Here is an 18,725-nt window from a genome sequence, read left to right as displayed (position 1 = left end):
CAATGTTCCTGATGTGCGTCAGGGTGCCCATAACCCGCAATGTATTGTGGTCAGTAGATCCAAACTCTATTAATTTACAGCTGTTTATGATTGTGGTTAAAAAGAAATAGGGAGCAATTACTAGTTTACCCTACTCTATAATAACGTGGCATTCCCAAAAATGTTCTCAATTGCAGAGGTTATTCCATACCCCCCCCCCCCCCAGTGCCACCAAACCATGCTACTTATGTTATTGTTAAACATGTTATTGTGGGGGGCTGATTTGAACTCTTATTTATTTCGTATTTTCTATTTCCTTTGTACCAAGGAACGATTGTATCCTCATGACTTTTGATTAATAAAAAAGGTTAGTTACTTAATATACCTTAACTATCACAATTAGTTAAAGTACCTATGAGTTTCAAACCTTTAAAGTTTCAGAAACATGACAAATACCACCCGTATGTTAATCTCCCGTCACGTTTGTATGCGACAGTTTTAATTTTGGGAAATTGTCTAAAATTCACCATGAGTTTTAAGTATTTATTTTAAACTCCCCACAACTTTTCAAAATGTCTAAAATTCACCATGTCAGTAAGTTTTTATTTTCCAAAACTCACTTTCCATTAGTGCACTGTTAATGCCTCATAATAAAGGTGTCCACATCAGCATAAATAACAATTTTCATGACCAAATTACCCTTGAATGGCAAGTTAGAGGAAAATGGTCTTTTTCAGTTTTCAATTTTATTTTTTCCTTTTCTTTGGCATTTTTGGTGTTTTGTTATAATTTCCAACGTTTTTTATAATTTCTGTTTTTTACATTTTCTATTTTCTACGGTCTATAAATTTTCTTGTATTTTTTTTGTTATTTATTTGCAATTTATGTGTTTTTCTATAAATTTTTATGTTTTTTCTACAATTTTTATTCTCTGATTTTTTTTTCAATTCCCATAGTTTCTATGATTTGAAAATATATTTTACTTTGTTTTCAATTTCTATATATTTTTTTTTATATTTTTTGTAGTTTTTGTGTTTTTATGTATTTTATATTTTAATTTTTTTGAACATTTTCCTTTTTTCATGTCTAAATATTAATATTAATATATATATATATATTAATATTTTTCTATGAAGGCTAAAATGATAATATATTAACACCATTAGTTTGTTTAACGTCAAGTTAGTGTTTAAGAGAAATGCTGAAATCTCGTGGTGAGTTTTAGACAATTTCCATTTAATTTTTAATTTCTCAAAATCCCAAATTTCCCTCACCGATGACGTTGCCCCAGGCTTTTAAAACTGGTCCAGACAAGGAACCATTTTGGAGATCATTCTCAGGTCAAATGGTCTGGTCGTTCAATTCAAATGGATGGCTCATTTTGTCTTAAAAAAAAGGCCAAAAAACCATTATTTGGGTTGTTGATCAAAACAATGGTTTTTGGCCAAAAAGTGGTTTTAGGGTGAAACGAAACCGATTACCTGATTGATACCTGGGTTTTTTCAATCAAATCGTCTGGTCTGGTCCAATTTTGAAAACCATGTATTACCCCTATCTAGAGAATAAATAAAAGGGTCCATTCTACAACTTAACCCAAATTGGTCCATTCGTTGGTCAACTAATATATACCATTGGCTTGAGTAGCTTGCGAGTATGACTTGAGTCGAGTTCAAGTATGAAATTCAAAAGTTAATTGAGTTTTGATTTTCAAGTTTTTGAATTGAACTTGAACTCGATCCACCCAAGATTAATTAAACTCAGCTTGATTACACTCCTTGAATGGATATGAAAATGATATCCAATTAAGTGATATTTATCGAAGGATTTTGATTGGTAAAGTCCTTTCTGATATCATATCTTTTTGGCAGCATAGATTTTTCTATGACATTAACTTGTATTTTTACTCTGTCACTTGTACTCTTTTTTCTTTTTGAGGTCTCTTTATTTATACTCTTACTATTATATGATACTTACTCATTATAATGCCAGTTACAAAAATTAAATCCAAATATCAATATATCAAATCGTTAATACTTCATTGTGCACGTGGATAACACGTACCTTTACACTGCACTAAAGTATCGTTCCAATTTTATTAGATATAGTATTAATTATGAGCCGAGGCAGGCGTTAAATTTTGGGCCAGGCCCGGACTGAATATCTCTGGGCCAGGGCACAAATTCTAGGTTCATGCCAGGGGAAATTTGCGGGCCGGGCTAAAAATGACCCTGCTGGTGAGAAATGAGAATATGGTAAACCGAGTAGCCGTTGTTCCGCTACCGGTGAGTCGGTGACCGGTGTTCCAAACTTCCGTAGTCGTCTTCCGTAGTCGTCCATTACTTTTTAAATTTCGCGCTTTCTGGTAGTCTCACTCTACGGTCTACACGGGCTAATCCCGTTCTCATTCGTTACTGTCCATCGAAAATTCTGATGCTTGCTCGTTCTCTATGCAGACAGCAGGCAGGCAGCATCACTTGGGCCCTCTTCATTGCCAATAGTATATTAGTTATTTTACAGAGATGCAAGTAAAGCTTCCATTGCAATGAACATGGAAGAACATGTTTGGGGCAAATACGAACAGTATATCGCACTGCATACTGCCCAACCTGCCAACACACGGCGTCACTATGTTCAAGCCCTAGCCTCTGCCAGGGCTCTTATCCTTAACCCTTCTACATCCGACCACACCATCTCTTGCATTCTCGAAACCCTAGTTCGCTCTCTGCAATACGAACCAGACCCTCTCCTGCTTCATCATGTCCTCAAACTCCTATCTGACATTGCTCTCCATCATCGACACCTCTCGTTTTCCATCTTCAACACCATCCGTGCCCATGAAGCGGGTCATAAAGATTCCAATGGTCTTGCCGTGGAAGTCCTCAGTGTGCTTTTCACGATTGCAGAGCACGATCATAGCTTGGCGACAGCCATGTATGACCTTGATGAGAATTTTGTCCTCTCGCTCTTTCTCAGTCCTGTTACTACTAGGAGGTCATGGCTTCTCACGAATATCAGTCGATTTCACATTAAGCAATCTTTCTTGATTACTTTGTTCTTGGCGTTTATGAAGGACCCTTATCCTTTCGTGAGGAGTTCTGCTTTGGTTGGCTTACTGGGTTTAAGCAAGTCCGTAGACGGTAAGGAGTATGCCGTAGTTAAGGAATGCTATGGCTGTGCGATGGAGCTTCTTCATGACATAGATGAACGTGTAAGGTCGGCTGCAGTTCGTGTGGTGAGACATCTATCTGTTACTTTCTTACATTTTTTTTTTTAATAATATCTGCATGCCCATTTTTCAATGGCATACTTGCTGATTTGCTGAAACGGAGAGGCTTTGTGACGTTCTACTATATATGTGTTCCGTTCTTCTATTAACTGCTTAGGGCCAATTCAGTATGAAATTCATCTTTTTTTTGTGGAAATGTAGCTTATCTGTTGAGCAGATGGTTAGTTATTAGTATGGTCTACCAGCAGGACAAAGTTAAATATATTACATATTGGCAATTGTAGGCTAAATGAAGTATATAAGTTATGCTTGTATAGTTGTCAAACTATTATTGGTTGAAATGATGTTCAAGCTGGTGATCATAAATAGGTTTACTTCTCTGTCTCCCAGATGTCATTTATGGTCGTACTTCTGGTCTAGCTAATGGGTTACTTACATTTCCTCATTGTAATTCCAGATCAGTGATTGGGGACAAGTTTTAGTAGCACCAAATGATGAAGCAAATAAAAGAGATTGGTATGATGTAATTTTTGTTCAGGTATCATTCCACCTCTTGACATACTTGTAATTGATTTTTTCCTTCTTTGTCTCCTTTTTCCAGTTCTATGCTGATTATTTCACTATACTACTGCTATCGTTGGCCATTAACCAGTTAATTGTTTGCACCGATCTGTGACTGCCAAGAGTTTAATGTCTGTGTCTCAGATGTTGGATGGGGCACTCTACATGTAACAAACTTAGACCGAAGGCAAAGTGGGGCACTAGAATACTCCCATCTTGCTAAAAGAAGACATACTTATCACCTGGAAGTAAAGTTCCTAATTTCAATTCTTGCTCAGCTATCAACTTCCCATGTGACATGAATATATTTAATCAAAGCAATATTTGCTTCTTTTTTTCCTCATTTTCCTTTTCTTTTTCTTGATAAGTACTTTTTATATTCAATCTTTATGCATGGATATTCTAGTAGTTGTTGCACAATGTCTTCCACCCTACCTACAATCATAACTTCCTTATTTAACCAAGAATACCAATTTCTTCTACGAATCTTATGTTGCACTTGATTCATTGATCATTGTAGCGTAATTGGAGTTTTATAATTCCTAATTACCAATGGTATTGCCAATAAAAAAAATCCAAAAATGGTGAACCATCTTCCACCTCTGCAAATGACACTTTTGCTTTGGGTTTTTGCTTCTCATATTGAAATACCTTATACTTTTTTTGAATTCATATGCCTATAAAAAAGGTCCACAATGTGTGTCAGACATGGTCACTTCATCCATTTAATGGAGTCTGTCCAACACTCTGTGGAACATGATTGAATCCATTGATCATTGAGTTTTTTTCTTGACAATCTGCCATGCCTTTCCAGTTGTATGTCACAGAAATGTTGGATGGTTTAGTTCAGCAAATTTGCTTGGGATTTTGTCTAAAAAAAGCAAATACATCTATCTCCTTTTTTTGCAATAAATAATAAATAATAACTAAAAAGGAAAGGGGCATTATGTATGGTGAACTTTTATCTTATATCATAAATAAGTAATAAATATTTCTTTCTTTTGCCCTTTCCAGTTTAATTATTTTTCTTATCTTCATTAGTTTTTGAGTAACAAGTCTGTTTCTATAATTGGATAATGATTTTCATCTGCAGCTTTGTTCTATGGTAAGAGATATGAGTGTGGAGGTGAGAATTGAAGCTTTTGTTGCACTTGGGAAATTAGAGCTGGTTTCTGAGGAGTTGCTATTACAGAGCCTGTCTAAGAAAACACTTGCTGTTATAAAAGAAAAGAAAATATTTTTCCAGTGCCATGAAAAAGAACTTGAGTTATCAAAATCAAGTGCTGCTGGGGCATTTGTACATGGCCTTGAGGATGAATTCTATGAGGTAACTTGGGTAGATTTTATTTCTCTGTTTTGTCTTCATTTTATCTATAAACTCTGAGGTTGACATGGTGTAGATGCAAAGTAATGGGAATCACACTTATAGCATGTGATCCTTGTATAAATATACTAATAAAAAAATCCTTGTGACAAATATACACCTAAAATTCTCCAAGACATTTAGATATCTTAAAAGAAAATGCATTTGATGTTTAAATTTTTGTTAATGTCTGTTTCCCAAATTTGAGCAAGCTAAAGATGTTTTCTTGTATATGGGGGGCTGCTACTTTTTTGGGCTTATTGGAATCAAATTGTTATTGTGTTGATGAGTTTAATTTGTTGGCTGCGTCTTTTACAACACTTCCAAAAGCACATGTAGAAGAAAGAAAAAGGGAGCTTCTGAAATTTCCTAAGTCAATGTGCTAAGTTGTTCTAAGAGGCTGGGAAGTAAATCTCCTAGCTGGAACCCCTCTTCTGTTGCCAGTCTAGACTATATTTGCCACATGCATATACATTAAGCACTAAATATGGTCTATGAGATTGGGTCTATTAATTGTCCTGTTCAAGTCTCAGCATTATTTGTTTCCTGAAGTTGGGAAGCAGGTTTTTATATTCATTTGTCATACTAACAATTCTTTACTTTTATAAACTGAAGGTACGGAGATCAGCTTGTAATTCCTTGGGGATGCTCTCTATCTTCTCTCTTCAGTTTGCAAGTGATGCCTTAGACTTGCTGGTGGACTTGCTGAATGATGATTCAACTGTTGTTCGGTTACAAGCTTTGGAAACAATGTATCATATGGCAAAATGTGGTTGTTTAAGGGTGCAAGAAACACACATGCACATGGTATTTCTCTGGTTTTTTCTTAGTCTACACCAATGAGTCAATGACTGAGGAGATTTCATCCTCCCACTGTTTAGAACCATTGACAAGAAATGCAACTGCTGATACACCATAGGCCTCAAAGACTGTGATGTTCAGCAGGGTTACCCTCAGAAATCTCTTAGTAACTGTCAGAATCGACAGTACAAAGGTAGTTTAGTCATTTGTCTATTTAATTAAGGTTGAATTGTCTATTTTGTCTGGGTTTAAGTTGTGTGTCCCATACTTAATGAGGGACAGATTTGCCTTTTTTAATTTAATACAAAGAGTATAAATATAAGGTGGGTCGGCTGAGAGAGATTGACTTTTCCTCTTCTTAGACTGAACCCTTACTTATCTCAGACCTAGGACTGGACTAGTGTTAATCGAATCATTCACAGTAACCATCTCTGGCAGCCCAATTGTATCTACATAAATGTTCTCTATACCTTATTCTTGTTTCCATTTTCTTTTTCCTTCTCAAATTCACTTGCTTGTATAATTTTCCTTAATTGTGTCTTACTTTCATCTTGCAGTTGCTTGGCACACTAGTTGATACTAGTAGCTTAATCAGATCTGCAGCTAGAAAAATATTTCGAATAATGAAGCTGTCTGTAAGGGCAATGTTTGCATCCATAATTAGTGGCCTTTTGAGCAATTTGAGAACATATCCGCAGGTTGGTTTCAATACCCCTTCCTCTTCTTCTAACTTCTTTCAAGTTGAATTCTTATGTTTTGTAGGAAACAAATGGGACTTTCCAAGTTAGATATAGTCATTACAGTTTCTTGGCTAGTGCATAGTAGTGATTTTTGCCCTTGACTTCCATGATTTATTGGATCAATATCTTAAGTCCAGACATGCACTGAATCTGATTTGGTAACACATGTTGTGTTTGTTCAATGATCCATAATCTCATCATTCTGTCATTGTCCACAGGATGAAGCTGATATCTTCCCCTTATTATTTGATATTGGTAGAAATCATGGGAACTTTGTGGTCAGCTTTATAAAGGAGGTCATTCAAGAGGTTGTTAGCATTCGTCTCTCAATTTTTACTCTTAAGCTTCATTTCTGGCTTCAGATGTTGCATATTATCACCTAATTGTGAAACTTATTTTCAATTGTCATGAATAAACAAAAAAGAGTCAAGTCCTAGCTTGATCAATGAGAACAGCAGTTTTTGGAAGATTGAAACTATTTTCACCACTCACCAGAAGCTAATCAAATCTGTCTCAAATAGTCAAATGCCATCTCAAGGCAGCATCACGAATGGGGTTGCATGGATTACTGGTTGATCTTTGGCCTCTGTTTTTGTTATTAATATGGGGTATACAACTATCTGGAGGTGGTTACAATGCTTTCAGGGAGCTTTTCCCCTCTTGGCAGCCACTCTGAAAGCAGGAGCTAACTTGTTGAAACCTATGACTCCCTCTGACCAAGGTTCAAAATATCGATACGCCCGATATGCCGGTAGGGGCGTATCAGGCGAATCGATACTGCTTTTTATTGTTTTATTTTTTTTATTTTTTTCGCAACCGGTTCAGGGGAGCCGGTTTAGGGCTCCTCCACCCCATGAACTGGTCAGACCCCCGATACACCCACTGTAGGGGCATATCGGAGGGGTCCCAGAACGATACGTATCGGCTGATACGGGCTGATACGTGTCGATACTTTGAACCTTGCCTCTGACATGACCCCAGTGCTCCTCCACCCTCCCCAGAGAAGAAAAGGAAACCACCAATAATACATGAATCTGTCCTCCAGGCTAAATGCATACAACTTTTGTCCTTTCTCTGGTTGTCAGGTGAATGAACAGTCTAGATTACTTGTGTAATCAACTGGATAGTATTGGTATTTTAAACCGTCAATAATTCAGTATTTTGCTATCATACAAGTAAAAGCAGTGCATTTTTCACTCATTTGTCCACATAGTGATTGGGTACTAGCATCTGAAAATAGATATTCTAAACAATTAGATGATTGGAAACTTTCACTCATTTTGGATGAGTATATATAATAGACATCTTTTTTGCATAACTTTTTGTGCAGATATAACTTACATTTTACTAGATTTCAATTATTCAAGATGTGATACAATATGACATCCACTATTGCTCGGAAGGAAATGTGGAAGTTTTAGAAGAATCCTTATTATATGTATATTCCCTTACTGGTTTGTTGCCTTCTTGGGGTTGTCTTTCTTTATACAAAAATATAATGTCTCAAATTAGGTTCCTTTGTGAAGCTTAGAGTTACTGCTATATTTTCTCTTTTCCTTGCAATCATTTTCCCCTATTTCTATATTAGAGTTTTCCTTATTGTCTTATTACCAAACTGCCTCTGCTCTCTCCACATCAAACTCAAAATGCTAATTGCATTAATTTTCTCTTGCTTTTCTCTTGCTTCAGATGGAGCCTTCCTGTGAAGGAGAATTACGTTTTGATAGTGCAAATGTAGCTGCATTGTTGGTGTTAGCCATCTCAGTACCTCTTTCACATGAACATAGTGCCTGCAACATTCCACTAAGAATATTTTCCTATGGACTTCCTTTTCTGGGAAGGATCTCTCGCTCATTGAGTGATTCTACAAATCGAGATGCCATTTTAGCTTACTTGTTTCACTGCAGTGGATCCATTCTACCTCTTGTCACAGAGTTGAACTTTAGGGGAAATGAGCTTGTCTTGCCCGTTGCTGAAGGTGGTGGCCCAAGTCACAGTGATCATGAGGGAGCTAATCCTCTAGAAGTTTTCTTGCAACAAATCAGTAACTGTGGTAATAGCTCTGATGCTCAATCTATGTATGTCCCAAGTCATGCATCAACCGAATTTGAAGAATGGGTCACAGTCTCTGTGAAACGTATTTTTAAAGTAGTTGCAGAAACTTGGCCATACATACAGTCAGGATGCACCACTGAAGTACTAAGGACATTAAGGTTCTAGTCTTACTTTATCATTTGCTCTTTTACAGACTAAATAGCTCAATCATTACTTCATTTTGTAGTCTTTCTCCTCCTGGTCCTTGGTGGAAGCATGTAACCCTTGTCATAGTGTAGGTTGTAACACAAGCCTTCATTTGGTCTGTGGGAATGTTCTCTTTTGTGGAAGCTTGATAAACAAATATCTCCAGGAGAAGCTATATGCATTTTGGACGTGATGCAAACAGCAATCACTTAGATTTGAAGGGGCCATAAGGAGGATATGGCTACCCACTTTTTCCTTTTTTTCTTCTTTCTGTCTTGCATTTTTCCATGTAGGTTTGGAAGAGACCTTAACTGACATAAAGATCACCTTGGTCAAATACCAGCCCAACTTGACCATCTTAAGAGTCAATTTTTGGATTTGTATCTTACTTTTTTGTTTGGCTGGTTTGATCATTTCTATTGGTTATGTAGTCAATGTAGTCAGTGTAGTGTGCAACTTGGGCCTGGTTGGGTTGGTTGAGGTTAACCTTGCCTAACCTAAAGTAATAAAACCTCAACCTTAATCCAAGGGGCTTCACCTAAGGGGCCATTTGATAATGGATGAAGTGGTTGAACTGAATGACTTATTGCTTTGTCTTTTGGGGATACAATTATTAAATAATAACATAGTTGAGGGTACAGTAAACAACCCATTTAGATTCAGTCATTAAGAAGCTCACAAAGACAAAGCAATAAATCATTCAATTCAGCCATGAGCTCATGTGCCATAGAAATTGTGATCTCTCTCAATTGAACTAACCCTAAATTGCAAAAAAAAAAAAAAAAAGAGAAATTAGGAAAAAACAAAAGAGCTACTTTTGTTAGTGGAGGCAAGGAAAGCAGAGTGGAAGGTGGAGATTCAGACAGAACAATAGGGATTTCTGCTTTTTGAGTGGATATTTATGGATCGTGATTACTGATTAGACCTGTTCATGGGCCGGGCTCAGGCTTTGCTTTTGCCAAATTTTGAATGGGCCCGGCCCAAAGCTTGAGCCTGACATAGTGTAAAGTCAGGCCCGAAGCCCAGCCAGTGAACAGGTCTAATTGGATTTTGGATAAGAAATGCATGGGTTAGGATTTGATGGTCTTTAGGTAGTTTTTATCTGCTGTGCAAACCTTTTACTAATTTATGTTTTAGCATGGATATTAACTATTCAAAACAATATCAGAGGTAACATTTAAATAAGCACATAATATACATATGTTTGTATTGATGTTACTAGTATAATCTGAGATCAGCTTTGGATTGTTTTTGTTTTTTTAGTTCTTTTTTGTACTGCTCAAGGGGCACAACCTTAATCCAACTAGGTTTAAATCAGTTGGCATTTTTCCTATGCCTAATCCAGTTTATCCAACCCTATTCTTTCCAGGGGCCTGACCCAATTTGTACCCCTAGTTAGTACTGGTCCATCAATTACCATTGGAATGTCATGAACCCCTTGGCTGTGCATCACATCTTCAAGCTAATACTTGAATATAACTGTATCTGTATGTAAGGTTAGTTCCCTCCTTTTAGAGTAACGGTAAATTTGCTGATTGTTGACTGCCTTTCTGTTATGATATACAGGAACTGCAAGGAAGAGCTGGCTACAATTACCACTAATTCACTTGGATCTTTTGATGTTTTGGCCTTTACATCCCAATATCTTCAAGTAATCCAACTGCTAGCAAAGATATGGGAACATTTTCTGCCAAAGAAAATGTTCCAATTTTATGGAGTTGGAAGGTTGGATCTTTTATTGGAGAAACTAGAATCTGGTCTCAGCGGATTGAGACACAAGTTCTCAGGTTTGAGCATAGAAGAAGAATTTCATGTCTTAGAACTGATACTTTTGACTTGTGTGTTGAGATTGTGCAAGGTTGAAATATGCTGTCACCTTATCACACTCAATAGATTGTATACTACAATGTCCTCTATAGAACTTCTTTGTGGGAAAGGAACTCTTGAACCCTCCAATTTTGTTAAAGAACTACAGAAATTGCTCCTTCAGTTGGGTCCCTTGGGTGATGGAGCTTCATACGATCCTTTGAGTTTTAAGAGGTTACTTGAATTCTTCTCCCTCAAGCAGGTTGTATACAATGGACGATTCAAGCATATGAAAGCAGAACTAGATATCCCTAGTAATGACTCTGAAAACCCTCTTCATTTTGTATCAGGATTGCCTGTGGGCATTCCATTCCAGATTTCTCTATATAATATTTCATTAGAGGACAAATTGTGGATAATGATGGCTGTAGAGAATTCGATTCAATATGCCTTTCTAGATTTGGAACAATTTGGAGGTTGTGATGAGGTCAGGACAGTCACACTTAGTGTTCCCTTTTACAGGACTCCAAACGTGGTCTCTTTCTCCTTGAGAGCAACTGTAGGTAGAGAATACACCTCTCATGATGTTCACTTGGTGAAAGGTGGGGTGGGGCCAAAACATGAACTCGCATTTCTTTGTGAGGAAAAAGTGATTTATCTGGTTAATACTTCTATAGATTGATTGTATAAGATTGATACTTGGATAGGATGAAGTTGAAGAGATGATTCCCTCTGCATGTGCTATGCATTACACTCATGCAAATAGATTGTGGACCACTGGGCTCTGTTACAAAGTTGATTCATTTGTTTGATCATATATTCAAGTGAGATCCAATCTTCTCTTGAGGTGTTGCAGTTCCCATGAAGTTGCTGAAATGGCCAGCTGTGTTCTGTTTGCCCTAAGTCAACAACACAAAACAGAGGTCTGTCTATTGTCTTTTCACCATGTATTCAAGAATCCGCTCTAGCTAATTATGTCTATTGATGTGCATGTGGAAGCATCAGTAGTGTGCCATCTTATTGCCAAATGCTACATCAGCATTCAGGTCACCATGGGAAAAATAAATTGAGATCCGTGCTTTCAAGGAATAAGAGACAGCATTTTGGAGCTGATGTGGTTAATCTTCAGGTAAATATTTCTCATGGGAATCCTGTCATCCAGCAATAACATGACCATAAACGTTTAACAAGTGTAAGGCAATTGGGATGAACCATTTAGGGGGTGTTCTACAACATGAATGTTTTTGTTTTCATTTGTTTCTGAAATTGGTACATCAGTGAAAAAACAAGAATGCGTTCTTGAGCTTTGCTTTTGTTTTGAAAAGCAAAAGCAAGTTGGGTTTGTTTTAAAAGGCAATTCACATTTTTAAAGCCATCAAAATGGTGGTTTTCAAAACAAAAAATAAAATATTGTTAGTATAGAAATCATATGATTTATTTTAACCAGAATTTCAATAATATGTTTTTTTTTTTTTGTTTCAGTTTTGAAAATGAACACATGTATAACCAAGAGCATGTTTTCTGTATTTTGACCTTTTGTCTTAGGAACAAATTTATTTTCAAACCAGGTGGTTTTAATTAATTTTGGAACTCACAACATGAAAACAATTTGCATTGGAAAACACCCCCTTACCATGCAATTGAATGGAAGGGTAGTTAATGTAGTCACAAGGGTTTATGACTACGTTAACTACCTTTGTCATTTATAAACTTTAATTGAATTATCCCTTGTATATTTCTTTCCTTTTACATTTTACTGCTCCTTGAGTGGTGCAGCAAACCTTTCTTGAGGGCTTAGAATTAGGGGCGACCATTGGCCGGGCTTTGGGCCTATGACTTTATATGTAAAATATTAGATATGTATGTGTAAAATTTATATTATGCTTTATTTAATATAGTATATATATTGTATCATATTATAATATTTTTATATGTAATATATAATATACTATAAACCAACAAACAATATTCATATATACATGTAATTAGGGATGTCAATTGCAAGGTCAGGTTTATTCTGGTGTAGGTTCAGGTTCAGACCTGGCTTACCTGTCTCATTGGCTCATAATACCCCTACAATCCTACATATGTATTTGGTGTTCTTTCCATTTTCTATGACTCCTAGCTATAAAGTTTAGGATTTCTTTTCATGTTTATTTTAGTTTTTCTTCTTTCACTAATGAAGTGACACCTTACCAACCTGGGCCAGGTTCAGGTGGGAATATTAGAGGGTTGGGTTAGATACTTAGGGTATGCTTGGTTCGCAGGAATAGGGGTCTGGAATCGGAATCGAAATTCCATTCCGATTCCAGGCGTTTGGTTGGGCGGAATCGGAATCTGATTCCCATTCCAGGTGGAATGACAATTCCCGACCCACCCCCTGGAATCGGAATCCCATTCCTGCTATTTAATATAAGAAAAAGCCGAAATGACAAAAAACCCTCAAACCTCTCTCTACCGGATTCCAACTGTCTAACCCTTACTCCCCTTTCTCTCTTGTCACTCCCTCCTCTGGCAGAAGTTCGAAGTACTGATCTGAACCGAAACTCTGGCGATGGTGACGAGGTAAATCACCGTCGATTTTTCTCTCTCCTCTTTCCTATTCTTCTTCCTCTCTCTCACTTTATTTTTTCATTCCTCCCCAGTTTTTCCGCTGCAGACCAGATCAAACACAAGGTATGTTTTCCTCAATTTTCCTTATAGCATTTTTTTTAATAGATCTTTAGTAGAAGGTCTGAAATGCATGCTAAATTTGGTTGTTTCTACTTGACCACATCAAATTGGGTGCTGGTTGAAAAACTTCTGCCAAATCTCTTCATATATATTTTAGCCAAGTTCAGTCGGTGTTCATTTTTCATCATCAACCTGTAACCCTATCCCTACCATCCCTCTGCGGATCCTGTTAGCTTTGTGCTAAATATTTCAAGTATACCCTATGTTTTTTTATTAGACAAAACGAGGGAGAGAGCCTTCATAGGCTTCAATAAAGATCGTTATCAGTAGTCTTCAAGGTAGCCTGGACACTCTATGGAACATCGTTCCCATCATCAAAGGTATGTTCTGGAATTTCAGCACGCAACTTGATGAGTGATGATCTGTGGAGGAAGCTAATTGTAGAGAAAGCTGTTTGAATTCTTAGGAAGTGACATCTCTCTCACAGAGAAAACCAGGAACTGTATCTTAGAAAGTGTTCACTGTGTGTCCTGTTTGAATTCTTGTCTACTAGCTCAATGAGCATGCTAAGCTTTCTGCTTCATTGACCCTAAGGGCCCTGCAAAAATAAAAGGTGCCCCTTTATTTAGATCAGAAATACAGAAGAAAACATTAGTGCTCGAAGTACAAACAACTACTGTTGGGCACACTTAAGAGTTAAGTCCCTTCTCAGCTAATCTATGGGCATAGCATTTGTTCCTTCTGGGCCTATAGAAAAACTTCACTTCTTTAAAGTGTGATTGTGTGAACTGCTTACAGAGGCGTCCGAAAATCTGAAACAATAGGTTCTAAGGTACAAGGGACTATAGCATCCCTGTTCATATGGCTTTATAATTCCGAGAGTCCCAATTGACATAACATTGGTCAAGCCCCAATCCCTCCACAAGTGGTCAGTGCCTCCAAGACTCCATGGGTAACTCTCAGTTTGAATCATTTACTCATTTATTTCATTGAACCCATTACATAAAATTCTACTTCAGAATTAAAGAAAGGGCCATACCAACCCAAGGCCCCTAACCCTAAGTCGACCTTGTTGTATACTATTGGTTGCTGGGCCCCTGTTTCCTTGAGTTGTTGACCAATGGTAGTTGGACCATAGATAGATGTTTTACATCCATGCTTAGTTGAGGAGGCTCAAATTAATCTTATTTGGTTTTGGTGTCTGAGAAATTGCTGTTTGTTGGTGGTCAAAAGGTTTAGGCAAAAGGGGTTTAGTTGTATGTGGCACAAATGGTTCTTGTTATAAAGCTTAATAAACTGTAAGGTTCCAAATGACCTAGGCATGGTGCTCTTTCTTTGATTTTTATTTTCATTTTTTATTGAAATTGATGGATATAATAGCTCATAAAAATTATGGAAATTTTTGGTAAAGTGGGGGCTGCATGGTTTTCCAAGGGCTTCTAAGAAAACCTATTATTATTATTATTATTATTATTATTATTATTATTATTTTTGTGCTAGGGATGTAGATATCAATGGAAATTTAACAGCACTGCAGTGGTTACATCTTAGTTTTGATAGTAGGCTGAAACCTCTGCAGATGGCCATAATGGAAGCATGAGATTGGGATCATATGACAGAAGCACACCTGCATCCTTTGCAGATTGTGTAAGTTATAGTTATTGAGCATCCAGGCAGTGCTTCCTTAAGTGGACTTCATATCCAGTTTTTGCTGATCCCATCAATTAGTTATACATGACTTGGCAAAAAATCATTATGCCTTTGAAGCTTACTCTTTCCGAGAAAGATGTTCTATCTCTATTAATGTGCTTGATAATGCTTATATGGGGTCATTGTTTGATATTATGGTAAAATCTCAGGCCAACTAGTATGAAAATGCGTTGTTGTGTGACTTGTGTCTGAGAGTTGCCATTTCATGCAAAAATGCTGGAGGCTAATGTCCATGTTCACTCCACTTCTTCCAAAACCCTGAATAGTTGTCCAGCATCGTTTTGTCATCATAATTGCAGTTGCTTCATAATGCTAATTACTGTCTTATCATCAAATTTCCTTTTTCTCATCCGCAGGTTTAGTGGTGCGATGCGATATTGCCTGTCCTAAGAACTTACTGCAGCAGAGTACACTCTCTTCAAAGATTGGTCCGCCCCCATTCTACCAATGCTAACCGGAACAAGAGACTTCTGGGATAGTACAGTGAACTCATGCGCTTTGTTTTGTTTTGTTTTTGTTTTTGATGAGTAGCTCTGGTTTTGTTTGCATATTGGAAAAATTTTTCATGCTCTTTATAATACATGAGGTGCTATTGGTCTGTTTATGTGTTTTTTTTGGTGATTTTTGTTTGTTTGTGTTTTTTTTCTCATTTTTTTTTCATATATATTTTTTTTGTTAGTAGGTTGCCAATGTGTGTATATGTTAAAAATATATAATAAATGGGCTATTTTTAAGGTTATTTTAGCAAGGGTAGAATTAGAAATTTTGGCTGATTCTGATTCCAATTTCTAATTGAACCAAACAGCAATAATCGGTTTCGATTCCAATTCCTGACTGAACCAAACAGATGCCTGGAATAGGCGATTCTGTTTCTGTCTGCAAACCAAATGCACCCTTAAGGCTATGTTTGGTTTGAAGGAAAAAGTAGGGAAAGGAAGGGAAAGGTAGGGACATATTAGCTTTCCCTACCTTCTTCCTTTCCCTACTTTTTCCTTCAAACCAAACATAGCCTTAGAGTCTAGGCAAACCCATATCAAACCCGTTAATGTCCCTATATGTAAATATGTGGTATTTATATTGCAGTCTGGTACTGGACGGCTGGACCTAAAGTATTGGGACTTGGCACATATTAGGCTGAGCCCGGCCTCTTGATCAGGATAGAAATAGGCGAAACGATCACCCGTAGTTACAACTTTGATTCCAAATATTCCTTATTTTCGGAGTTTTTGTATCAGGCCCCTTCGTTAGAAAATTACTACTTGGACAAAGGTGGCAAGCCAAGCAGATATAACTTACACATAGATGTCAAGAGCTCAAGATATACGGGAGAGTCTAGACAACAATGGACTGCCTAGGCAAGGGAATTCGACGAAGAAAACCTAAAATCTAGGTGAGCTTGCTAGTTTTCTGCATGGTTTTGAAAATCGGACCGGATGGGATGGTTGGACTGGTTGACTCGAGAAATGTTGACTTGGTTAGTGATTTGTTGACCCGAATGGTTGAACCATCAACCTGGACTACGGTTTTGCCTGTTTTAATTTAATTTAATTTATTTTGTTTTAAATCAGAATGAGCCATTTGTTTGAATTGGACGGTTGGAGAATTGGACCCAAGAACCGGTGGCCAAAATGATTCTGTGTCTGGTTTGATTTTTAAAGCCTTAGTTTTATATACCAGCCGACCATCATAAAAATTGAATAATAACATTGCTCTTTAATAAGACTTACATTTCATATCAAAACATGATAAATCATTTGTTAAAGAAAATGGAGGAATAATGTAACAATTAGCAATGCACCAGGGCTGCAATTGCCACAAGATCTTCTATCATTTGTACTTGTAGGATTTTTCTAACCAAAGATCATCTAAATCTGACAAAAAATATTCTACCCATTTATCAAAAAAGGAGAATGAACCATGATAGAGAGCACAATTTGTCTTGATCCAAACCAAGAGTGAAAGAGAGCGGGGCCTTAGAATGGAAGGATTCGATTGGGCAGTTTCAAGATCTCAGCAATTTCTTCTCTCGTTGTGGATTCCGCAGAGCCCATGTATAACAAGTTAACAACCCATTTTACTAAAACTAGAATTGTAATGAATGGGCCAGGATACAACAGATCATTCTCATCCATGTCTTTTGTACGTACTGATGTTGATTTAGATACTTTGGTCATATTGCCTCATGTAAATTTCTCTTATTCCTGGTGAAAAGCACTTTAAACGAAACCTACGAAACCTAAAACCCATCCATCCATTGTCGGGTTTGGGTTGGTAATCCTTTGGATTGGGTTCAGATTGTTGAACCCGTATCAAAACCCATCCATCCATTGACATTCCTAATTGAAATTTGACAGTTACCAACTGTCATCATTCAGAAATGGTTGGTTATTGATCTCATTCCCATCATCCAATATGGCAAGGCTTATGGTCCATTTGATTTGTAGTTGGAATTGGAATAGAAAAAAAAAATTCAAACACTTGGACCAGATGGGCCGTTAGTCTTAACACCTGGACCAGGTCAGATATGCTCTAACAAATACCATTTAGGCATTTGTTTGGCATTGATGCCGTTTCTTCAGAAAATGGTGACACATCAGTGTTGCATGGGAAAAACAATGTTCTAGGAAAAGCCTGTTTGTTTGGAATCTTTTTTTTTTTCATAAAAAAATGGTATTCAAAGCCATATGTCTTGAAAATTAGAAAGCCGTGATTTGGTGCAATGATGAATTTAGCGTTTTCTGGAACTGCAGCTCATTACTGCCAACAAGAAGATAAAGTGGCAATGAGGCAACCGTGTTTTGTTCTTTGGGCGGTTCACGGCAAAGTGCCAAAAGGAAAAACATCTCATCTCATCTCATCTCGTCCTTCCCATCGGGGCAGGCCAAGGCAGCACATCTTGCGAATAGAGTAGTCCAGATCATAGTTAAAAGTGGGACCCATCAAGTGTTGCTGCTGTCTGCATGCCTGCCACGTTGTATCCATGGATTTCTGACGAAGCACGTCTCTCCCCTGCAGATCGGCCCAGATCGAATTGTGAGTTGAGTTGGTAACTTAATTTACTGCGACTCATAAATGATAAAGCAAAGCCCCTCCTGACTCCTCCCTCTCCCCTGGAAATCAATGTACAATTATGGTCTATGGTCAAGTTAAGTCAACGCTATGGACAGTTGCTGCTTATCTGACAGTCAAACTCAGTTCATGATCTAATTCTAACCATCTGATTGGATGTTTTACTTTGGTTGGGCAACGGATACCGATACTACGCAATCGGGCAAGCAAAAAAATGTGATCAGCCGAGCCACCCTCAACTGGGTCCCATCTCCCATCTAACAGATCTGTTTCAGATGATGATCACGTCTACCCAAAAAAAGAAACAAAGATGGCGATCGCGATATATCAATATGGGGAGGGTACAGCTGTGGGACTATTCTATTCTTTCAAAGGACGAATCTAGGACAGTCCGCTATCCTTCTTTCTTGGATTGGAATCTAGGGGGGGGGGGGGGGGTTGGTGGGATGAACTCAAATGCTACCCAAAGAATGCAACAAATCCAATTACCCTTGATCAGAAAGTAAATTGGTGGGGCCTGGCGGTTCAGATTGATCTTATAAACAGTTGATCACCG

General features: G+C 37.4%; 1 protein-coding gene across 10 annotated transcripts; it reads left to right on the top strand.

The window, feature by feature from the left end:
- The first annotated feature begins 2,149 nt into the window (after window positions 1-2,149).
- On the top strand, window positions 2,150-15,711 carry SIEL (ARM repeat superfamily protein). 10 transcript variants are annotated; one of them, XM_088886344.1, is made up of 13 exons: window positions 2,151-3,211; window positions 3,663-3,743; window positions 4,860-5,093; window positions 5,745-5,936; window positions 6,488-6,628; window positions 6,889-6,978; window positions 8,360-8,883; window positions 10,478-11,031; window positions 11,240-11,319; window positions 11,425-11,846; window positions 13,236-13,282; window positions 13,363-13,393; window positions 15,457-15,711. In XM_088886344.1, the coding sequence occupies exons 1-9, from the start codon at window positions 2,522-2,524 to the stop codon at window positions 11,266-11,268; spliced, it is 2,535 nt and encodes an 844-aa protein (XP_088742470.1). In that variant the 5' UTR covers window positions 2,151-2,521; the 3' UTR covers window positions 11,269-11,319; window positions 11,425-11,846; window positions 13,236-13,282; window positions 13,363-13,393; window positions 15,457-15,711. The 10 variants fall into 10 exon arrangements, with proteins under 10 accessions (XP_010248865.1, XP_088742470.1, XP_010248862.1 ...); XM_010250563.3 differs by having other exon boundaries at window positions 2,150-3,211; window positions 10,478-11,319; XM_010250560.3 differs by having other exon boundaries at window positions 10,478-11,640; window positions 11,723-11,846.
- The last annotated feature ends 3,014 nt before the right edge of the window (window positions 15,712-18,725 follow it).

The sequence above is a fragment of the Nelumbo nucifera genome, chromosome 4 (genome assembly GCF_055504915.1).
Source record: "Nelumbo nucifera cultivar China Antique chromosome 4, China Antique-T2T, whole genome shotgun sequence".
Lineage (NCBI taxonomy): Eukaryota > Viridiplantae > Streptophyta > Magnoliopsida > Proteales > Nelumbonaceae > Nelumbo > Nelumbo nucifera.
This window is presented reverse-complemented; position numbering and strand designations above follow the sequence as displayed.

What these genes read in the sequence shown, in the direction of transcription:
- SIEL (XM_088886343.1), top strand. Translation starts at nt 2,522, where the DNA reads ATGAACATGGAAGAACATGTTTGGGGCAAATACGAACAGTATATCGCA. An exon ending in ATGATGTAATTTTTGTTCAG is followed by an intron (nt 3,744 to 4,859) that starts GTATCATTCCAC and finishes TTTCATCTGCAG; the next exon opens with CTTTGTTCTATGGTAAGAGA. An exon ending in AAGAAACACACATGCACATG is followed by an intron (nt 5,937 to 6,487) that starts GTATTTCTCTGG and finishes TTCATCTTGCAG; the next exon opens with TTGCTTGGCACACTAGTTGA.